This window comes from Lepisosteus platostomus, chromosome 8 (genome assembly GCF_059453375.1).
Source record: "Lepisosteus platostomus isolate fLepPlt1 chromosome 8, fLepPlt1.hap1, whole genome shotgun sequence".
Lineage (NCBI taxonomy): Eukaryota > Metazoa > Chordata > Actinopteri > Semionotiformes > Lepisosteidae > Lepisosteus > Lepisosteus platostomus.
In genome coordinates, this window is record NC_142618.1 from 3927358 (window position 1) to 3948684 (window position 21327).

At 44.2% G+C, this 21327-nt stretch overlaps 1 protein-coding gene across 1 annotated transcript; it reads left to right on the plus strand.

Moving 5' to 3' along the window:
- Window positions 1-94: 94 nt before the first annotated feature.
- acss2l (acyl-CoA synthetase short chain family member 2 like) lies at window positions 95-20952 on the plus strand. The gene is made up of 18 exons (XM_088642089.1): window positions 95-389; window positions 1800-1995; window positions 6414-6505; window positions 6833-6936; window positions 8723-8795; window positions 8920-8995; window positions 9685-9769; window positions 11463-11600; window positions 12250-12420; window positions 13288-13421; window positions 14265-14397; window positions 15146-15202; window positions 15296-15376; window positions 16177-16285; window positions 18398-18466; window positions 18872-19048; window positions 19540-19614; window positions 20468-20952. The coding sequence occupies exons 1-18, from the start codon at window positions 257-259 to the stop codon at window positions 20593-20595; spliced, it is 2031 nt and encodes a 676-aa protein (XP_088498215.1). The 5' UTR covers window positions 95-256; the 3' UTR covers window positions 20596-20952.
- Window positions 20953-21327: the final 375 nt, after the last annotated feature.

A 21327-nucleotide genomic window follows, 5' to 3' on the forward strand; every position in this document is an offset into this window, starting at 1 on the left:
TAATGTGATCAAATGACAAGAGTGGGGCTGTCCAATGAAAAAGTAGGTGTGCCTTTGTGGACAATCTGATTGGACCCTCTGGCGCTAAGGAGACTTTGTGAAATTAACACAAAGGAAGGATTAGGTCGGCCACTGTACTGCAAAGTACACAATAAAGATAACTGAGTCTAAAGCCTTCGCACAACTTGTTGTTTCACTCTCCGTGTAGACAATCACTAGCATATTACTCTTCCAGAGACTACAGCATCTGTCAGCCATGGTGGTCCCTGGATCTCATCACACAGAGGAGCAGGTCTTCCCCCCGCCGCTGGAGCTGCAGAACGATGCCCACGTTCCTGATTTTCAGAGCTACCTGCAGCTGTACAAAAAGTCTGTTGATGAACCAGAAGGTATGTTGTCACAACAAAAAGGTTATGAACTGCTTTTTCTTGTGATTTTTACTAAATGCATGCATCCTAATGGCAGCACACTGTCACAAATGTAATACCCTTTCAGAGCATTACATCACACATTCAACAAGATATTTTTATTACACATAATAAATCTTCTTCTTCTTGTTCTTCTTCTTATTATTATTGGCATGGTAGTGCAGTGGTCAGCATTGCTGCCTCACCACCCAGGTGCTCTAGGTTCAATACCCAGGGTGCTGTCTGTGTGGAGTTTGTATGTTCTCCCCATGTTTGTGTGGGTTTCCTCCAGGAGCTCCAGTTTGGTCCCACAGTCTAAAGACATACTGGCTTCTGGGAAAATAGCCTTTGTAGTGTGTGTGTGTGCTCTGTGATGGACTGATGTCCCTTCCATTGTGTACGCTGCCTCGCTTGGTGCTTGCTGAGATGGACTCCAGCTCTCCCACGACTGTGAACTGGATAAAGCAGTCAGGAAATAGATGGCAAAGAAACAAGTAAAAGGTTTATTCCTGAAGGGAATAACAAGTTTTAAACTCGAAGGTTTAATTGAGTGCGACACCCAAAGAAGGCTCCACAGCCGAAACGTTGTGTTTCCTTTCTCCTCTTTTCAGCTGGAAAAAACCTTCACTTGTTCCTTTGCAGCCTACGCATGCAGCTACCTACCTGAACAAGGAAAAAGATGGATGCATTTAACACATTGTTATATCTCAGCTACAGTATATGTGGATATTTTGTTTTTAACTTTTTCTGGACAAAAATTGTATGGATATGGACCGAGTGCTGAGAGGAATATTCTTTCCTTCAGGTTTGTGCAGAATGCATTGCAGTACATCTTGAAAAAACTCTCCGGTTTCCCTCCGAGCTTTATTTCATCCACTGATGTACAGTGATCTCCAGCCGAGACCTTTTCAATCTTGGAGCAGACAACGGCAGCCTCGCGTACCAGCTGAGGAAAATTGCCAATACATTCGAGTAGAGATAAGGGTGACAATGTGTCATTTCTTTTAAAAACATCATGTTTGGACTCGTTGGTAAAAAAACACATAATAATAATGTTTCTTTATTAGCCCTATACAATTTCTTGCATTAGGAATTTGTCTTTTTGCATACCCCAGCTTTTCTCCAGGGAGACACAGACAGGGAGAGAAGCTTGGGGTCAGAGCACAGGGTCTGCCATTGTATGGTGCCCCTGGAGCAGTTAGGGTTAAGGGCCTTGCTCAGGGGCCCAACAGAGTAGGATTCCTCTGCTGGCCGCAGGATTTGAACCAGCAACCTTCCAGTCACAGGTGCAGATCCTGAGCCACAGAGCCACCGCTCCGCCCCAATGGCATGCCATGAAACCTGTTTGTTGACCTGTAACTGAAACAGCAGCACTTCTCACTTGTCTTGCAGTGTTCTGGAAGGAAGTTGCCCAGGACTTCTTCTGGAAGAGCCCACCAAAGGGGCAGTTCCTTCAGTACAACTTTGATGTGACGAGAGGCAGCATTTACGTCAAGTTCATGGAAGGAGCAAAAACCAACATGTGCTACAACGTCCTTGACAGAAATGTCAAGGAGAAGAATCTTGGTGAAAAAGTGGCGTATTTCTGGTAACTCCGCGATCCTTGTTTTTCATGCCAAGTCAAAATGTTTGCCCACTATTACGGTCCATCACTGCTGAGCTTCAAACTCACACTGTAGCTCCTGTTTCGTTTGAGAAGTCTAAAAGCAAGTGTTGTCAACAGCTGTAAATAAGGGTCTAAACATAGTGAGAGTTGGTTTTTAAAAAAAACTGAGAATGTGTTTCAAAATTCGAATCCTTGCTAGATTGTTCATGCTTGAGCAGAGTCAACAATTCAAATGGGACATGTTTGAGTGGCACCTGTGACACGTTTACTGCAGTTGGTGAAACCATGTTGAAGCTTGGAGTTATTTCTGAAATGGGCTATGGTTTGTCTCCTGGGTTTTTAGAGCCAGTGTGGTATGTGCACACAACAGGTACGTACTGTATTAATTTGCGGATGGAAAGGCCAGTGTGGAGTAAATGTTAGGTCACATTCCCGAGTGCAAGGTTCTGAGTTTAAATCCTGTGCGAGGATGCTGTTAGTATAGTGAAGATGACAATAATAATATCCCTACACTTATAAAGTGGTTTTCTGGACGTGCCAATCAGAGTGCTTTACAGACAATGGGGATTCCCCTCCACCACCACCATGATGCGCCAGTATGCTCACTGCATATCAGTTATTAACAGGGAGGAGAACAGAGTGATGAACCCAGTTCATAAATGGGGCTTATAAGTAGTCCATGAGTGAGAAAGGTCAGGAGGAACACTCCTACTCTTTTCGTGAAACTCCCTGAGATTCTTAAATGACCATGAAGAGTCAGGATTTTGTTTTATGTCTCATAAAACTGTTTTTTATGGTATAGCATCCCCACCACTATACTGGGACATTAGGATCCACACAGACTGCAGGGTTAGCACCCCCTACTGGCTCCACTAACACCTCTTCCAGCAGCAGCCTTAGTTTTTCCCAGGAGTCTCCCCTCCAGGTACTGACCAGGCTCACACCTGCTGGGCTTCAATGGGCTGCTAGCCGTGAACTGCAGGGTGAAATAGCTGCTAGAATCTAGTTGCCTATTTTTCCTGCCTTGTCCAAGCAAAGCCATCTCTGTAACAATATGGAATATGCAATTGAAAGTTGCTCTGAATAAAAGTAGCAGCCTTAATGATAACAGAGTAGTTACTATTCCTGTTGAGGAAAAACAACATTGCAATAGATTAAGTCGTTAAAAGTAAAAAATGAGATCTGAAAGCTGCCTATAATATTACCAATATGAATGTCAGCAGTTTTAAAACAATAAGGGTCCAACTGAATTGTTAGAAAAATTTTATGATTGAAGGTGCGATAAACATTTGCTCCTATATAAAACTGTCAGCGAGAGAGCGAATTTCTAAAAAGTTTACCAGTCAAAAAAATTCAAACTCAAAAGCCATACTGTGGAATCCTTCTCTGTTAGACTCAGCCCAGTCTACAATGAAACTGAACAGGTTCTCGGGACATCCATTTCCTTCTTAGAATGGAACTTTGCGAGGATTCGCAGCTTTTTTCAAAATGATTTTTTCAGCTTGCGCTGGCCTTGTCGGGGTTAATCATCAGCCATGCACGGTCATATCGGACAATTAACATTTTAAACATGAATACCTCCAGATAAATGTCACTAGTAGCTGTTTCTAAAAAGTGCAGTCATTTGTCCCCTTCCACCCGAAACCCTGTGCTGATGTGTGACCTCCATGCCCTCTCTCTGAAGCAGCCTTGACTCAGTGTGCGCTGCCTTGTTTGCTGACCTTAATTTGGCTGTAAATGGAGACTCCCTGCTCATGACTGCCAAGTCCAGAGTGGTCTGACAGACTGGGGTTACAAATTAACTGAACTCTACAGCCCAGCAGCCACCTCACCTGAGGGCCGGTCAGGGAGAAGTGCTGCTTCCCAGCTGTGAAGAGCTCCCGAATGTATGGATTCATCTGCTGACAGCTCCAATACAGGAAATAAATTATCGGGGCAGCCGAACGCTGACCTGCGCCAAATAACTCATCTTGCCTTTGGCATCCCCAACTGGCACTAATGTAGGCACACTTAGCAGCCTCTTGAAGAAAACGCCTGGGAGAAACCTAGAGGATTAAGAGGAAGATTTACTCCCACAAAGCAAGGCTGCCCTTTCTCACTCTGTTATTCGGAGCAGCAGTGTGGCTCAAAGCAGGGGCTGCTGTAGTGCCCTGGAGCAAGGAACGGCCTTCCAAATGCCACCCGTAAATGTCCTGCCTTACGGTAGAAATGAGATCGTTCCATGGCCAACACTGGCAAGGAGGATCTGGTTAAAAATCGTTACCAGAAAAACATGCTGCTTTGTGTTGTATCTCTCAGGAGCACAAAATACCCCTCTCTCAGGTGCTTGTAATATTCGTCCATCCTCCTATTGTTAGACTGTGGGAGGAAACCCACTGAGAACTGCAAACAAGAACAGCTTTCATGCTTCTTTAGGTTTCCTCCCCTTCAGTTTTGCAACAAAGACATAGTTAAAGTTGGCTTTTCTTTCTCCTTTACTACCATTACAAACACAGACTGCAGGGTGAGCACCCCCTACTGGCCCAACTAACACCTCTTCCAGCAGCAGCCTTCCCAGGAGGTCTCCTATCCAGGTACAGACCAGGCTCACACCCACTGAGCTTCAGTGGGCAGCCAGTGGTGAGCTGCAGGAATCTGATTATGTATTTCGGCTAACTGGTCCAAGCAAAGCCATCTCCGTAACAATATGGAATATGCAATTGAAAGTTGCTCTGAATAAAAGCAGCAGCCTAAATGATAACAGAGTAGTTACTGTTCTTGTTGAGGAAAAAAAAAACATTGCAATAGATTAAGTCGTTAAAAGTAAAAAACGAGGTCTGAAAGCTGCCCCTAATGTTACCAATATGAATGTCAGCAGTTTTAAAACCAATTGAATTGTTAGAAAAAAGTTATGTTTGAAGGTGCGATAAACATTTGCTCCATTCCACGACGTGTTTACATGCGTATAAAACTTGTGGAACCCCCCCTCCCCTCTCAACATACGCATACAGAATTACAGGCCATATTACATTACCATTAATATTAGAAGCGGAACGTATTTTAGTGTTTAAACTGATTTTGTTTCGCTGCGCACAGACACCTTAGCCTGGCTGAAATGAAGGACGGTATTTTTCAGCCCCCCTCAGCCAAACCTAAAAAAAAGTGAACCGTCCCAGAGCTCGACCTCTGTCCCCTGTGTGCACACCGAAGACGCAACGCAACACTTTTGTAACTCCACAAAACTAATATTGCAAAGCAATATTGAATTGGTTGGGGTTTTTTTCCCCTCAACATATGTGGCTTTTCCAAAACTGCGCGGCACGCCGGCTCACGCCTGCAGGCGCGGCACGCCGGTCGCGAAACGAGGGTCCTCCGGTGACACTCGGGGAGCAGGAAGGTCTTTTTGACCCTTCATGGTCCGGTAGAAAAGGGTTTCTCCACAGGCTGTCGCAAATACGGGAGTCACGATACATTTTTACAAAGTCTAACAGCACGCTGGCCTGCGCAAAAAAACAACAACAACAACAACAACAACAATTTGGATAGATTTTTTTTTTTTGGTGAAGTCTAATTTCTTATGGGTAACCGATGAAACGATCCGTCAGAAAAGAAATAAGAAGTTTTTTTCCCCGGAAGGTCTTTTCCTCCACCTCTCTTCACAGAGATATTATGCTACGCGCTATATTACTCCGAATATGTAGGTAACAGAAATCCTAACGAACTCAAATAAGAAGGGTGATGAAGACGTACTGTAGTAGAGGAAGACGTGCGAATAACAGTAAATGATTGTTGATTATTTAGTATACACTTTATATTCACACATATGAGACTAAGACGGACACATTTTAAAACGAATATGGTACTTAGAACATTTTAATAATAAACTTCATTTTATAAAGCGCCTTTAAAGGCAGCTTCTCAAAGCGCTCTACAGAATGACAACAACAGCAACAACAATAAAAAATACACAGTGTCAGGAGACAGTGGACAGGGGGTATGAATACAGCAGGAGCAGAGAGAACAGAGCCAGTAAAGTAAAGGTAAATCCCAATTATTAACAAAGGCTTGCGGTGTTTCAAGTCCTAAATCTTGACGACGGGACTTTATGATTCTCATTATCTTACGTACAACCTAGAGACTACAGGAAACGTTTCGATTTTCCAAAGCGCCTGTGCTCTGCCGCTATGTTCGGCAGAGGAATCCTACTCCGTTGGGCCCCTGAGCAAGGCCCTTCACCCCAGCTGCTCCAGGGGCCCTGTACAATGGCTGACCCTGCACTCTGACCCCCAGCTTCTCTCCCTGTCTGTGTGTCTCATGGAGAGCAAGCTGGGGTATGCGAAAAGACAAATTCCTAATGCAAGAACATGTATACGGCCAATAAAGTTATGCTAATCTTTCTCTTCTTCATGCTGATCTTGCAGGGAGGGGAATTCTCCCGATCGGCAGCGCTCAATAACGTACCGGCAGCTCCTGAAGGAAGTCTGCAGGTGTGCCAACGTTTTAAAGAGCATGGGTAATCATCAAATTTTTTTTAAAAAATCTGTATTAAACACAAATCTAACCCATAAAGAGATATAGATGTCCTCTTAAATATTTAATTTCTGTTTGGATGGGAATATTGCGACATTGTAATATCAACACGAGAAGGGTGTTGTGAGAGTGCGATTTCGGACCACAGGATGCGGATGCTTGTTGAGATCTGTGCATCCGTGTCTGAAGATCAATGGACACTGCTACTGAATACGAAATATTACGCTTTTTAAAGCCATTAAAAAACTCCTTGTAACTTGTCTGCAACATTTCCCTCATATGCTGTATATCTCATTTCTTTTGGAAACAGGAGTGGGAAAGGGCGACAGAGTTGCAGTGTACCTGCCCATGATACCAGAGCTGGTGTGTGTGATGCTAGCGTGCGCCAGACTGGGAGCTGTGCATTCTGTTGTGGTAGGGGGACTCTCTCTTGCTGTGGTTGTTTCATTAATCACCTCCCATGTGCATTGTTTCCTCCCGGCTTTTCCTTGTCCGGCTCATTTTAACTTGCAGACTGCTCGTCAGGGAGGTTTATTCGCATCCTGTTAGGAAAGCAGAAAACAGCTGCAGCTGCATTTGTTCCCTGTTAGATGACAAGAACAATGCTCCGCTTGCATTACAAGTCCTGATCAGTTAATATGTAGGCTTCAATGAAATAGAGGAATGACCTCATAACTCAGCATATCACTTCTACACACACAGGCACTATTTTCCCTTTGCCTTGTGGTAAATGTTTTGACATGTTGGCTTTGCTCAGTAATTACTAGTTTATATATATATATACCATATACAGTATAAACTCATACAGTATATATTCATATACGCTCCGTAAGGCTGCTTGCTGTCTCTTTATGCTGCTACACAATTTGCCATTTTGTTCTGTTCTCCTCTGTAATGTTATAGATCCCGAGAAGTCTCATCTTCTGTGCTCTCATGTCAACAGAGAACAATTTCTCATCTCTTGCTCTCTCCTGAGCTCTCCGACACTCCATTACCAAGACACATGCTGTGATACCAATCAGCTCAACCCAGGAAGACGGCACAGTTCTAAAAGTCTGACACGTTCTTGTCTTTAAAATAACAAAAAGTATATACAACTTAGCATATGTAACAAACTGCATATACACTCAGTGAAAGTTGCTCTATCGTGCACAGTAAAAACAGCAACATAAATACATCATAGATGTTTTCGTTGTTCCATTTCGTTGGTAAGTGACTGCCTCAACACCAGAATGTGTAAACGTCTTGCTGCACAGAAAAACAAATCAGTGTGGTACGACAATCGTGATACAAGCTCTGCAACGTTCCATTCCTCAGTGTCAGCACAAGGATATTCAGTTCAAGCCTCATTATCCTCTGGGGGAAATTGGTTTTCCGGCACAGTCCAATACAACATTCCAACAAGACAGAGAAGTTCAAGTTCAAGTTGATCTGTCATTCCAGCCATATACAAGTGTACAGTGGAACTGGTCCACGGTGCAAGTACAGACAGGACTGTGACACCAGGGTGTTGAGAAGACAGTACAATAGTGTTACAGGTGATCTGAGAGTTACTCTTTACAACCCTCTATTTGTAGAGGATGTACAGTTCTGCAGAATCTGATCAGACAACAGAAAACAAATCTGCTATTCATTTTTTCAACTACTGTTCTTCATTACTCCACAGAATCATTTCTGTGTTGTTTCAATTGCTTTTAAACTTACAGTGAATTGATTATTGGTGAGTGTGTGTGACTTCGTTTGATATATTTCCGAGACAGGAGTCAGAATTCACCAATCCCTTTTCCCCAGGGTGATAGTGGCTTCTTCTCGTCCAGAAGTAGTGTTTTCAGATATTTTTCTTCAGATAAGTGAAAAAGAGATGGCTAATGTAATTCAGCGGTCCTGTCACGTGTGACAAGCAATGTCCGGTTTGTTAAATTCTAGCCTTTTGCTTTCTTTCATAAGTAAAAATAAATAATAATCTCTCCTGTCGTGAAGTACCTTATAAGATATTATACCTAACCTATACTAATAAGTATTACATGTTGGTAGCAAATTCCCAGGGAGAATAACGCTTGTAGCACTTAAGGCCAATTGGGAAGCATAGAAAAGTAATAATTGGCCAAACAAAATCGTCAGTTTCTTTTTTAACTGCTACGAAGGGAGAATGGCTCTTCTGTGTTTAGCCGAGTGCACTACAGTATACCTTTGTGTTTAGTTTGCAGGTTTCTCATCCGAATCGCTGTGTGAGCGAATCCTGGATTCACAGTGCTTGTTCCTAGTCACAGCAGGTACCAGTCTTCCTATAAGGCCCAAGTGCATGCAAAGTGTTGTTACAGGAACTGCAAGATATGTACACTAACTTCACCATTGCGGTTGCCTGTTTAACTCTCTTTTTTTCTGTTCACTCTACAGATGGTGTTTTCAGAGGGGAGAAACTTATCAACTTGAAACAGATCGCAGATGAGGCACTGGAGAAGTGCAAGGAAAAGTAGGTCCCGTAATCTCTATCTCATTACAACTAGTTTAAAAAAATGAAACCTCAACTGAAGGAGACCGATTGCTGAGTTGTTGTGTCTTATCACCCAGGCTAAGTACAAGCTATCCTGTTTGCTTGGCTTTCTTTCATCCTGCTGTGTGATTAAAGAGATACCAGCAAGCCAGCCTCACACTAGATTCTTGAATCTTCCTCTGAGTCAGTATTACGGTACAGAATTTAACTGATCAACTGAGAGACTTTGTTAGAGAGCTTTAAGAGTTCACATTGAAAAATACAAACGGAAATGTGAGATATTTCACACCTTAAAATATCTAATATGTATATGATACTTCTGAGAATATTTAGGATCACAGAATTGAAAACTGAATTGACGAATTGATGATAAAGACCAGTAACCTAAGCAAAGACATCATCGCCCAAAGACATCAAGAGATTCAGACTAGAGTCTGTGGTATTCGTATTAATAAAGAGCATAAAAAACTGGGCATAGTGATTATTGAAATTGTTACTATGATATAAATACAGTAGTTTATTCACAGCAATAATGCACATTAGCCAAAGCCTTTTTTATAACCCACTGTTGTAAATTGAGCCTTGAGAATGTAGCCCACAACCTAACTGTTCAGTGGCAGCTAATATTTGTCAAAGTTCTAACTCTTGTGCAACTTCTCTGCCTGCAGAGGAAATTTTACCATAAAGACCTGTATTGTCGTGAGGCACGTTGGAGATAAGATGAAAAATGGAATCGTTTCCAACAAATTGCAGGTACAGTATGTGCCCGATCTGTTGTGTCACTCCAGAAACCTCTCTCCCTGCTCAAAACTTTTACACAATTCTTCAGATCGTTGGATGTGCCAAACGTGCCTTCAACGTTTATTCAGTGCAGAGGGTGAAATGCTCTTATCAGCTCCCAGACTGACAAAGAGCCAATTACCGTAAGGATTACTGTTTGTACAGTGGGAGAAGTCTTGCTTTCTTTGTGACAGGTGATGGATGGAGGGGGTTTTGTTTATCCAGAGTGCAGAAATGGAACCAAAGACGAAGTGGTGCCAGTTTCCAATCGCTCTTTGCCACAATCAGTGATGCATGCCCGCTGTGTCTTCGACAGGTTCACTATTTCAAAGGGCAATTTTACAGAACTGGCAGCATTAAACCAGTCGGCCTGATCAGATACTGAACGCTAATGCCTGCAATCTGTCCATTGCTGAACATGCGTGGTTATCAAGGAAAACAAAATCAGTGTGGTTTAACTAGTCTGGACAGAAACTGCAGTGTTTCATGTCACTTACCCTTGCTGCGTTTAATTTATCTCTACTTCCGATATTGCACTTCTGTTCTTACACTTTTAATAAGTGTTAGCAAGCTTGTTCTATCATTAAGGAATCAGCCTCCTGGTTTTGCAAACAAAGAGACAGTACTAAAGCCCATTTTAACATTTTTTTTTTAATTGACCCCTTAGAAGAGCTGTCTTTTTGCCACAGTCTTTCATTCATACCTTAATTTATTTTGAAGTATAACATAAACACATGATCATCTTTTCGCATCTGTGCGTTCATTAGAATCAGGTCGTGGCATGAGGCCAAAACAGCATTCATAGTGGCAAATGAGACGCATCAAAATCCAGGCAGTGCCTGTGAGCCCCTGTTCCTGAGTGATCGCTGTAGGTTGTGCATGTATTTTACAGCCAGTCAAAGACTGTGGTCAACTAGGAGGACTGGGACAGTGGCTGTGAGGGTGTCAGTGTGTTTAAATCAGTTTCACCAAGGTTTTCATGTACTGGACTTTCATGTCGCTGTATCTCTGGAGCTGCTGGTCTTACAGGACAGCAAGACTCGGTGGGAGTCATGCCTGCAAGCATCGATGATGTAGAGACCACACACATGCACGCATTGTTTCCAGTTCACCCCTGTGGACACACCCCGCTCTTTCCTCCTGGCTACAACACAAAAGTATGAGTACAAACGTACAGTAAAGCACAGTGTCGGTTAGTTCAGGCTCGTATCCTGCCTCTCACTCGAAACCATGAACCTCCAGCGCCGCGCACGGGAGCCGGCTGTTCGGGCATCCCGCTGATCTTCTTGGCGTTGTATTTTATTTTTATGAAAGGGGTTGTTACAGAATTATATATTTCATTCACGTAGGGTAAAAATACCTCAAATCGGAATTCGTATGAACTACCTACCAAAAGTAGAAAGAAAGACTAAAACGTGTCAGCTGTTTCCTAGATACTTTCCGTCATTAGCATACTTCTGCAATTGATAGTTATACAGCGATACACATGTGTATGATCAATATCACGATATAATCTTTGCTTCACTGCAAGTGGCCACATGTACGTGCAGCCTTAGTCCACAGTTGTCCTTCCTTTCCTGCTCGCTAACAAGCGCGCTGTCCGCTCTGCGCTCCCGGTCCGGCCGGCGCGGCTGCAGCTCTGACTCTCTGTCCTCCGGCCCGCCAGACCCACTGGACCGCGGGCGTCGACGTGTGGTGGGACGAAGCAATGGCGAGCGCGGGGGAGGAGTGTGAGCCGGAGTGGGTGGAGGCGGAGGACCCCCTGTTCATCCTCTACACCAGCGGGTCCACCGGGAAGCCCAAGGCAAGTGGGGCCACCGCCGGTAATGAACCCCTAAGAGCTGTCGTCTCAAGTACTTGGGAACAAAATCTCCGCAGAAAGCAGAACTAGAACTAGCTCAGCGTGTTCTCGGTGAAACAGAGATTCGGTTTTTGTGTTTTTCCCGCCCAGAATGACAGAAATAACACTGCTCGCCAGTGAGATCTCTGTATTCTTAACTGTAGTTGATGGCTTCTGTACTGTGGCTCCAGCACCCTTACGCTCCCCTGCAGAGTGCCAGTTCTCCAGAACGCATGCTGTCCTGGGGCCTACAGGGTTACATTAATATCCCAGGGTGTTTCTTGAAAAGAGAAGGGGGGTAACCCTGGAGTCCTGGGCAAATTTCCCATTGGCCTCCTAATAATCCCCCTCTCTGAACTGGCTTCATCCCTCTGCTCTCCTCCCCACTGGGAGCTGGTGTGTGGGGAGCAGACTGGCGCATCATCCAGGTGGGGCTGCACACTGGTGGGGGTGGAGGGGATCCCCATGACCTGTAAAGCGTCCAGAAAAGTGCTACAAAAGTGTGAGAAATTATTATTATTATTATCATTATCATCATTATCATGTCCTAGCAGAGACTGTGGCGTGACTTTCCTCGGGGCTTGCTCACTGTGTTCCGCTCCGTGCCCCGCAGGGTGTCCTGCACTCTGTTGCTGGCTATCTGCTGTACACAGCGCTGAGCTTCAAGTGTGTGTTCGACCACCAGCCCGGAGACGTGTACTGGTGCACCGCGGACATCGGCTGGATCACGGGACACTCGTACATCACTTACGGACCGCTGGCCAACGGCGCCACAAGTGTCCTGGTAAGCAGCCCCTTGCAGTGTGCGAGACGTGGGTTACTGCGGATCAGGGCAAAACCAGAGACAACCTGGGAATCATGCAATTGATGATTCTTGCTACACATGTGGAGCATGCTGACACCTTATTGCTGTGCGTATTTTTTTTAACGTTTTCTTCCCGGTTGTCAATGCGTTATGTTTAAAAAGACAACACACGACAAGTTTTGATGACGAATTTCCAAGTAGTAATAAAATGTAACTCCACCCCTCCCCATGTAGAAATGGAAACAAAAACGTATTCTGCCTGAAGCAAACACACAGGCGCAGATCCGGAGTGCCTCTGTGGAAACGGCATTCTGTAGTATGGGGTTGTTGCGACGGGTAATCTCAAACCAAGCAAGGTCAATTGTCAAATCTCTGAGAAGCCCAGAACATTGTGCAATGTCAGAAGCAGAAACACAGATGTGACACGATATTTCAAATGATCATGCTGTAACATTTTTTTTAGGATTGTAATGTGCATTAAACATAATAATAGAAATGAGTTTTTCAGGTTTTGCAGGGACCTGCCATATTTCTTCTTTCTGTTTGGAAAGGAATTCTTAAGGAAGATTACTGTGTTACATTTGTCTCATTCCTGTAGATTTTGCTTCATATACTTCGAAAATGTTTTAGAGCTGATAGCAGAAACAATTCTGGAGAAGGTACCTCGCAAATGACACAGTGAGATCAATTACACGGTCATGTTTAAAGCTGATAAGAGTGTCTTGTCAGGAAGGACGTATGAATTTGAATGACTGTTGTCTTGGGATGTGGTCAGACTCCAAGTCAGTGCTGTGCTGAGTTACATTTCCAGGAATGGTCTGACACTGTGACGCTGTGCTTGGACAGTTTGAAGGCATACCGGTGTACCCTCATGTGGGGAGATTCTGGGAGATCATCGAAAAATACGGCGTGTCCAAGTTCTACACAGCGCCCACAGCCATCCGCCTGCTGATGAAATACGGACAGGAGCCCCTGAAGCAGTGAGTGGTCTCTGACAGCGCGGATGTGCCCACTCCCCTGCCGTGGGCTACAGGATGTGCTCTCAATGCGCAGCTGGGGTGGTGTCGCTCCGCAGAGGAAAGGACACTGGCCCCTCACAGGCTCCCGTTAGACAGCTGCTGCGACACAGACCCGTGCTTTCCTTCAGGAGCCATCGTTATGATCAATACCTGGGGGGGGGGGGTGTTTAAAACCGAAATTCAGCAATGTCCAAAAATAAAGCGAAAATGCCTACGGTCCTCCAGTTCCACCTGCAGTTCTGCGCAGTTTTCGTAGCTGAAAATGATAGTTTTTTTCCCCTGGGGCGTTGGTAATCGCCATGACCCCGCTGTACCGTCTCGGGAAATAAAGCCCCGATAGAAAGTGATGAGTGAGCGCCATCTAGTGGGGATCTGAAGATACTCTTTGAGCACAACAGGATTTTTTAACGCGCAAACCGTCTCTCTTTGTAAACCTATTCTATATGCTGTTTATATCATATAAGCATCGTTATTCATATATCTTATGAGTTATTCTGCGGTTGTTTGTCAGCGACACTATTATGATCGTGTTGCCAGGTTGCCTTTGCCCACAACTCGTACAACATCCTTGCAACAAAACCCCAATTCAGAGAGCACCCGTGCCAGTGCCGGGCTAGCAGTGAGCTGGCTCAGCTCTCACACCTGCGCTTACTTTCACAGGGAGTGAGATTATTTAGCAAACTCGTAGTTTGATAAACTATGCCTGCCTGCATGTCTGTTCTAAAATACCATACAAACTGTTTGTTTTAGAGGATATGCTTAATTCGTGTATTTAATCCATCATTCTGTTTTTTCTCCTTTAAGGTTCAACCTTGATTCTTTAAAAATCTTGGGCACTGTTGGAGAGCCTATTAACCCAGAGGCCTGGCTGTGGTTTTACAACGTTGTGGGACAACAGAGATGTCCCGTTTTGGATACCTTCTGGCAGACAGAAACTGTGAGTAAACTACTGTGGAGCTGCTTCTGCCTTCATTAAGCTGGGCTCTGTGTAGCAACGCCTTTTTCTTCAAGCTCAGTGCAGACAGTAAAAGGCCCTGTGAAGTGTCATTTTTGCTCAGTGATTAAATCAGGGGGAAATACACTGAAATTTAAACACATCGGGAGGAATAAAATTCAAATATATTTCCAAATAACCCAGAATATTGTAGAAAGTCGAGAGAAATGTTATAATGTAGCGTGTGATGCATTGCACATTCAGATAGGTACTGTAGGACAAGTAATAAGTATTTATTTCTATCAGTAGAACTGTTGGGTTTTACAGGTGTATGACTGTAAATTGGACAAAATAATAGCTCATGCTGAAGGTATTTACAAAGAAATAAGACCCGACAACAGCGAGCCTCTTAAGCAATGCTGCATGCCAGCCTTTCTGTGTCGTGGAGAAAAGTCTATAAAACATTTTAATGTGTGTAGCTTCAGATGTTCATTTTAGTACAGGTTGCTGTCCGGTAGATTATTTGAATGCGAATCAAAAATTGAACTTAATCCTTAAATTGAGGAAATCGCCTCTTTATTTGCGAAGGTTATGTCCATGAAATTAAAGAGTATTTTCTTTCTGACGCAGGCGAGACATTCAGTCGGTTTAAAAAAAAACAGTGGAATTAGGTTGTCGTTTGAAAATCAGAGCTACACGCCGACATGATTGTAAGAGGTGAATTGTTTTGTTTTATTTCTTGTGCCCCCAGGGGGGTCATGTGTTGACCCCATTACCTTCAGCGATTCCCCTGAAGCCCGGGTCAGCGGTAAGTATCCGCACCGGTTCGCCGAGCGGCGGCTCTGGGGCGGGTGTTTCGAGACTGAGACCACAGCCTGCACGGTGATGACGTGTTTTGCAGACGTTGCCCTTCTTCGGGGTGCAGCCGGCTATCCTGAATGAACACGGGGAAGAGCTGGAAGGCGAGGCGGAAGGCTACCTGGTAAGTGTGTTACTCTGCTGTGGCTCTGTCGTTGCGTGTCTGCGCGCATACAGTCCGACTGGTGCGGCTCAGCTCCTGTCTGGATTCGGCCACAGTCATACAAAAACACTACTGCCTAGGCAGTGCGAACTATATGCTGCTTGTGTCATATAAGCATTCATTATTCTACATCCAATTACTGGTTCTCTGGCCACAGGCGCATCCTACAGTATTCTAAAATTTCAAGCGAGATGATGTGAGCAGTTCTAACCCTGTTACACACACACAGATTGAGGCAGTGAAAAGGCACTTCTCTCCAGAAATGATTGGGGTTGCAGGCCACAAAATGCCAAAGCCATGTCATGCATATTGACCAAGACTCTGTGAAGAACCAGGTATCCAGATGAATGACCTTTCTTCTGTGGCTATTCTTATGCTGTTGTTTATGTTGTTCTGCTGCATTGCATTTAATCCTGTCCTGTGTGAAACTGGCTGAAGCTTCAGGATATTTGAACCGTGGGAAGTGGCCTCTGAAACAGCTCAGACTGGGATCTATTTGCTCTTTGACCTTCGCAATAAATTAAATGTCGTCCCCTAAGGTTTAAACTGCCCCGGTCTTGTGTCAGTTTATAATTTTTTTCCCTTGTTCTCACCACAATGCTGTTATCTCATTTAAATCAAACAATATCCCGTTTTCAGCCAATTCTAGCTAGTAAGATTCCATTTGGTGTTTGTTCTGTGGGCTGTAGTGTATTTTTGTATAAAAAGGTGCTATAACTATATAAATATATTTCTATAATATAAAGGTGGTGTCACTGTAGGTTTTCAGGCAGCCTTGGCCAGCCATAATGCGCACTGTGAATGGAGACCACGAACGCTTCGAGACGACCTACTTCAAAAAGTTCCCCGGATTTTATGTCACAGGCGACGGTGAGTTACTCCATTTTCAAAGTAGTAAATGTGATCTGGCTTCACCATGTCCCTGTTGTCCCAAAGGAAGTGTATCCCACACTCAGTCTGGGACATGTGACTGCAGAGCTCCGTCTGACGAGCCTCGAGTCACATTCACAAAAATAATACCCTCCCAACTGCATCTGTCACGCAGAGCAGCTGACCACAGAGCCACGACTCCTGTGCTCGTGTGGTAGGAGATAATAATGTGCAGTGCAGAGAAAATGCCCATGAGGCAGCAAGTCGGGCCCAAACCCAAATCACACTCCCTCCACCACGCCTGATGGTCTGGATCTTCTGTTCGGAAGTATTGTCTAGTTCCGGTCCTCTGGAAAATGCCAAAGCTTTCTCTGAAAGAGAAAGCTTTCTCTGTAGCTTTCTCTTATTGCTCCGTTCTGTCAAGATGTATAAATCAGTTTTAGAGTTGAATAGACATAGACCTGAGACAGGCCAGCACTCCAGCCTAGTTAATGCTGCAGAAGGTACAGTAAGTGCTTGTTCTTTTGGCCTTTTTTAATTTGAAAAGGATAAGTAACAGCCGTCAGGATCAATTTTCTTTTTAGATGATCTAGGGCTCAGACTAATCCAAAACAGATATTAGATTAGAAACCAGAAAGTTTGCATACAAGTGGTGGCCATTTGACCCGTTTTGTTTGTTTTGTTTTTTAATAGCTAATTCACCCAGAGATCTGATCCATTCGTTTCATGTTAGAAGTGATGGTATCATCTTCAACAGCTGTATCCTGTTAGTCGTTTAGAGGGCATGTAAGAATAGTGTGTATGCTGATGTTCTGGTGATGTGCTGTCAGTCACCACTTTACAAAACAACATACTGTTGCTCTGAAATCAGTCCAGAGAAGAACAACCAGATACTGTACATTCCTGGGCTTAAAGGAGTGTTCTATACTGACAGGCTAAAAGAACCGAACCTTTTCAGTCTTTAGTGGTTCAGGTGGGTAGCTGCGTCAGCATGCGTAGTCTGCAAAGGAACAAGTAGTAGGTTTATTCACTGCTGAAAAGAGGTGTCAACACCTGAAGAGGGCTTCACAGCCAAAACTTTGTGTTTTCTCTCTTCTCTTTTCACCGTGGAATAAACCTGTTACTTGTTCCTTTTTAGTCTTTTATCAGAAATGATTACAAGGTGGCCTGATCCAAAGAATATTAAAAAACCTCAAAGGGGCACTAACCCAGAATCCAGAGGACACCTTCAGAATCATACATTTGTTTATCCAGAGTTTCAGTTTGTATTTTCAGGTTTGTCTCTCATGGCTGATTCTGAAGGGTGACACAGACTTAACGTTGTCAGTGTCCTTGAGGATTTTGAATACTGGAATTGGTGCCCATGATTCTAGTTCAACTAGTGCCTTTTGTATTAAGTATAATTTTGCCCAGAAAGTTATCAGGAGCCAAAACTCCATACCCTGGCTATCAGTGCTTCATTTTTTTAATAGAACAACGAAGAAACAGTTTATGACTTTGTACTGGTTTTTATATAAACATCTAAAATCTGCATCACAGAGCTTCAGGGCTGAGACTGTGAGTCTGAAAGCACTTAACTGGCCAGGTGCTGGAGGGATAAGGTGGGCTTGAGTGGACCAAGCTGGTCTCAAGGTACTGCAACACAGACCCATGGGTGTGAAGTCGGGGTGTTGTCAGTGAGAGCCACTTCACTCTTCCAGATGCTGCTGTCCTGCCTACACAATCACAGCATGGCAAAGGGCTGTCAGGTCCAGATGAGAGGGCCCGTACTGGTACTGTATGTAGCCTCTCACTGTAAATGGAGTTAGTTGAGGACTGGCTAGATTGGGAAATAGAGGAGAACAAGTGGAATGTTCTTGTGAATGCAACTGATATTAGAGGTCCTGGAAACGTTGCTGAGATGTGACTTTTCACGAGGGAAAATGAGTAGCGGTATTTCTTTGTAATCTATCCAAAGTGCACCTCACCCATTGCCAGTTCGTGAACTAAAAAAAACTATAATTCGTTGTCTTCTTACTAACCTCATCTCTGGGACGTTGTATCTGTAACCTACCATGAGCAATTTGGAAAAAATCCAAATAAAATGTGGTCATATTGGTCATTTTCTTCCAGGCTGCAGGAGGGACAAGGATGGGTATTACTGGATCACTGGGAGAATCGATGACATGCTGAATGTGTCTGGTAAGGATTCAAAGGCATGATGTGAATTGAAAGCACTTCTGTAGTGGCTCCACCTGAAGAAATCACCCTGGCTTTTGCCTCAGTAATAATTATAATTGCTTTCACTTCTATAGCGCTTTTCTGGACACTCCACTCAAAGCACTTTACAGGTAATGGGGAATCCCACTGCTACCACCAGTGTGCAGCCCCACCTGGATGATGCACCAGTCCGCTCCCCACACACCAGCTCTCAGCGGGGAGGAGAGCAGAGCGATGAAGCCGATTCGCAGAAAACCCCCGCCTGTCGCCTTCGAGAGTGTTTCGCGGGGGCTGTCTGCAGCGGCCGTGGCTTGACATCAGTGTCATTCCAGCAGCGGTGCGCCTCAATGGGCGGCACTAACGCGCTGCCTTGTCCTGCGCCCCCAGGACACCTGCTGAGCACCGCGGAGGTGGAGGCCGCCCTGATGGAGCACCAGGCGGTGGCCGAGGCCGCTGTGGTCAGCCGCCCCCACGCCGTGAAAGGGGAGTGTCTCTACTGCTTCGTCACCCTGAAAGACGGGACGGACTTCAACCACTCTTTGGTAGAAGGGCTGAAGAGACAAGGTACGGCCTGGCAGCTCCGGGGGCGACGTGTGGGCATCGGCCCAGGCGCCTGAGGAGACGGCTTCACCCCGATGCCCCTGGTCCACAAATGTGTTAACCGAGCCTCAGCCTCAGGGGTTTCAATGTTCAAATAAAGACGCACTCCACGGGGGATCACCTGCATGCCGACTCTTACTCGCTGTGGGGGTTTTGTTTCACAGCGTAAAAGTAAACAGAAACGGGGGACTTTCTCCTAAATCTACGCACTACGAAGTGAATGCGCCTGTAGGTAGTACACAATTTCAGTGGTGTTTCAGCCTTGGAATCTTTGTGTAAAACAGCATTACCTTAATCCACAAAGACACGAAAGAGAAGCGCTAAAAGTATTATTTTATATTGATAATTATTGTATTCATGTATTATTTTATGTGGTCTATTATTATACTGTATAGTCTAGTGTGTTATTTTATTTTAATAATAATAATATTGTGTATTATTTCAATCCTCTTTAGTACGAGAGAAAATTGGACCGATAGCAACACCGGACTTTATCCAGAATGCACCAGCACTGCCCAAAACACGCTCAGGTAACCAATAAGCGTTGTCATGTCACTGATGTCTGCAGTACAGTGTGTGTGTGTTTCCGGGAGACTCGGGCAGGTGGTATCCCAGCATGTGCAGGCTCCCATGAGAATATAGAAAATGAGACAGGGTGAGGAGACAGTTCAGCCCCCCTGCTGTAGCCTGTCTGATTGCAAGTACCGAACTGGGCTGACGAGCTTGTCCAGCTGGTCCTTGAAAGAAGCGGGGGTGCGCTGGTTTTAACGTCTCTGCCAAGTAGGTTTTTCAGGAGCCCCACAACCCTTTGTGTGAAAAAGAAATGCCTAAAGTGGCATTTCAGGTTAGTGAACAAATGGGAATTTAATTGATCAATTTGTTATAATAAAGTGAACCTGGCATTTCAGATTTTACTACAACACGTTAATCTCCAGCAAAACTTAGACATGATTTGTTATTGGAGGGTGAATTAGGAGCAGAGGTCAGCAGCATGGTGCTGTATGAAGAGAAAACCCAAGATCTAATCTTGAGTTTAGACAGCATTAGACTTTTTGCCTTTGCATTCCTTTTAATTTTTTTAATTGTACTGTTAATTTTACAATAAAGTAGTCCTGTAGCTATGTAAAAATAAATAAGCTGCTTGACAGCTTAATGAACAATCAAGCACAAGGTAGCCAACTGGGTAATTTGTTCACTTGTAGCACACAGGACTACACACTGTAGTGTAAGTGGATTGTAATCCCAGATGTACAGATTGATTACACTAGATTGAATCTGGTAATAAATACTAAAAAAGGAATATACTGCACAGGTGATGCAATAGATGGGCGGTCCACCTAAAGGACGGTTCACTTACAGTGCCTGTGTTTCCTGTGACCGCAGGGAAGATCCTGAGACGTGTCCTGAGACAGATCGCCCGCGGTGAGAAAGACTTGGGAGACCTCTCCACCCTGGCTGATCCCAGAGTTGTAGAAGTCCTCTCCAGCCAGAGGTCCGAAGCAGCGGCCTGAGAAGGAGGTCGCTTCTCTTTCCAGATCGGCTTACAGAAAGAAGACCGGGCCTTTCTGACCAGTCAGCCCTACGAGAAGGCCCAGTTCTGTTTCACACCGGGAAGAATGTGCCCTCACGCCTTCCTTGCCTGAAGCAGCAGGCCTGGTGACGGGCTTCGCCAGCCTTTAATTCCATTGTGTTGATTGTTCATTTTACGATGTCGAAATCTCAGTTTTGTTTATAAATGTTGTTTTTAATCAATATGAACATACCAATACACACTGTGGGTCGGTGTTTTCTGTTTTATAAATTGCACGCTGTACGACCCTTAATACAAATCCAAATAAAAAACACAAATAAAATAGTAATGTACTATATTGTATTTAGTTATTTTCATTTTTTAAATAGTATTTAAATAATACTTCAATCGAATACAGAAAACCTCATCGATGTACAGTTTTATTCACAGATTTTTTTTCTTCAATATGTGTGATTTAGATATTTATTTTAAGGTTGAATATAATACACGAAATGTTTGTGACAGCATTTCTGAAGAGAGGTGTACGTCTCTTCAAGATGTATTTCATCACTTCACAATTAGCATTAAGAAAAAGCGGAGTTGTGCATTCATTAAAAGCGTTATGACCACCGCTCGTCACTAGGTGGCGCCAATGTCAATATGACGTCCTGCTCCAAGAAGCCGTGCTGATCTGCACCGAACGTTTCCACCGATGGGAGAGATCATACTGCAC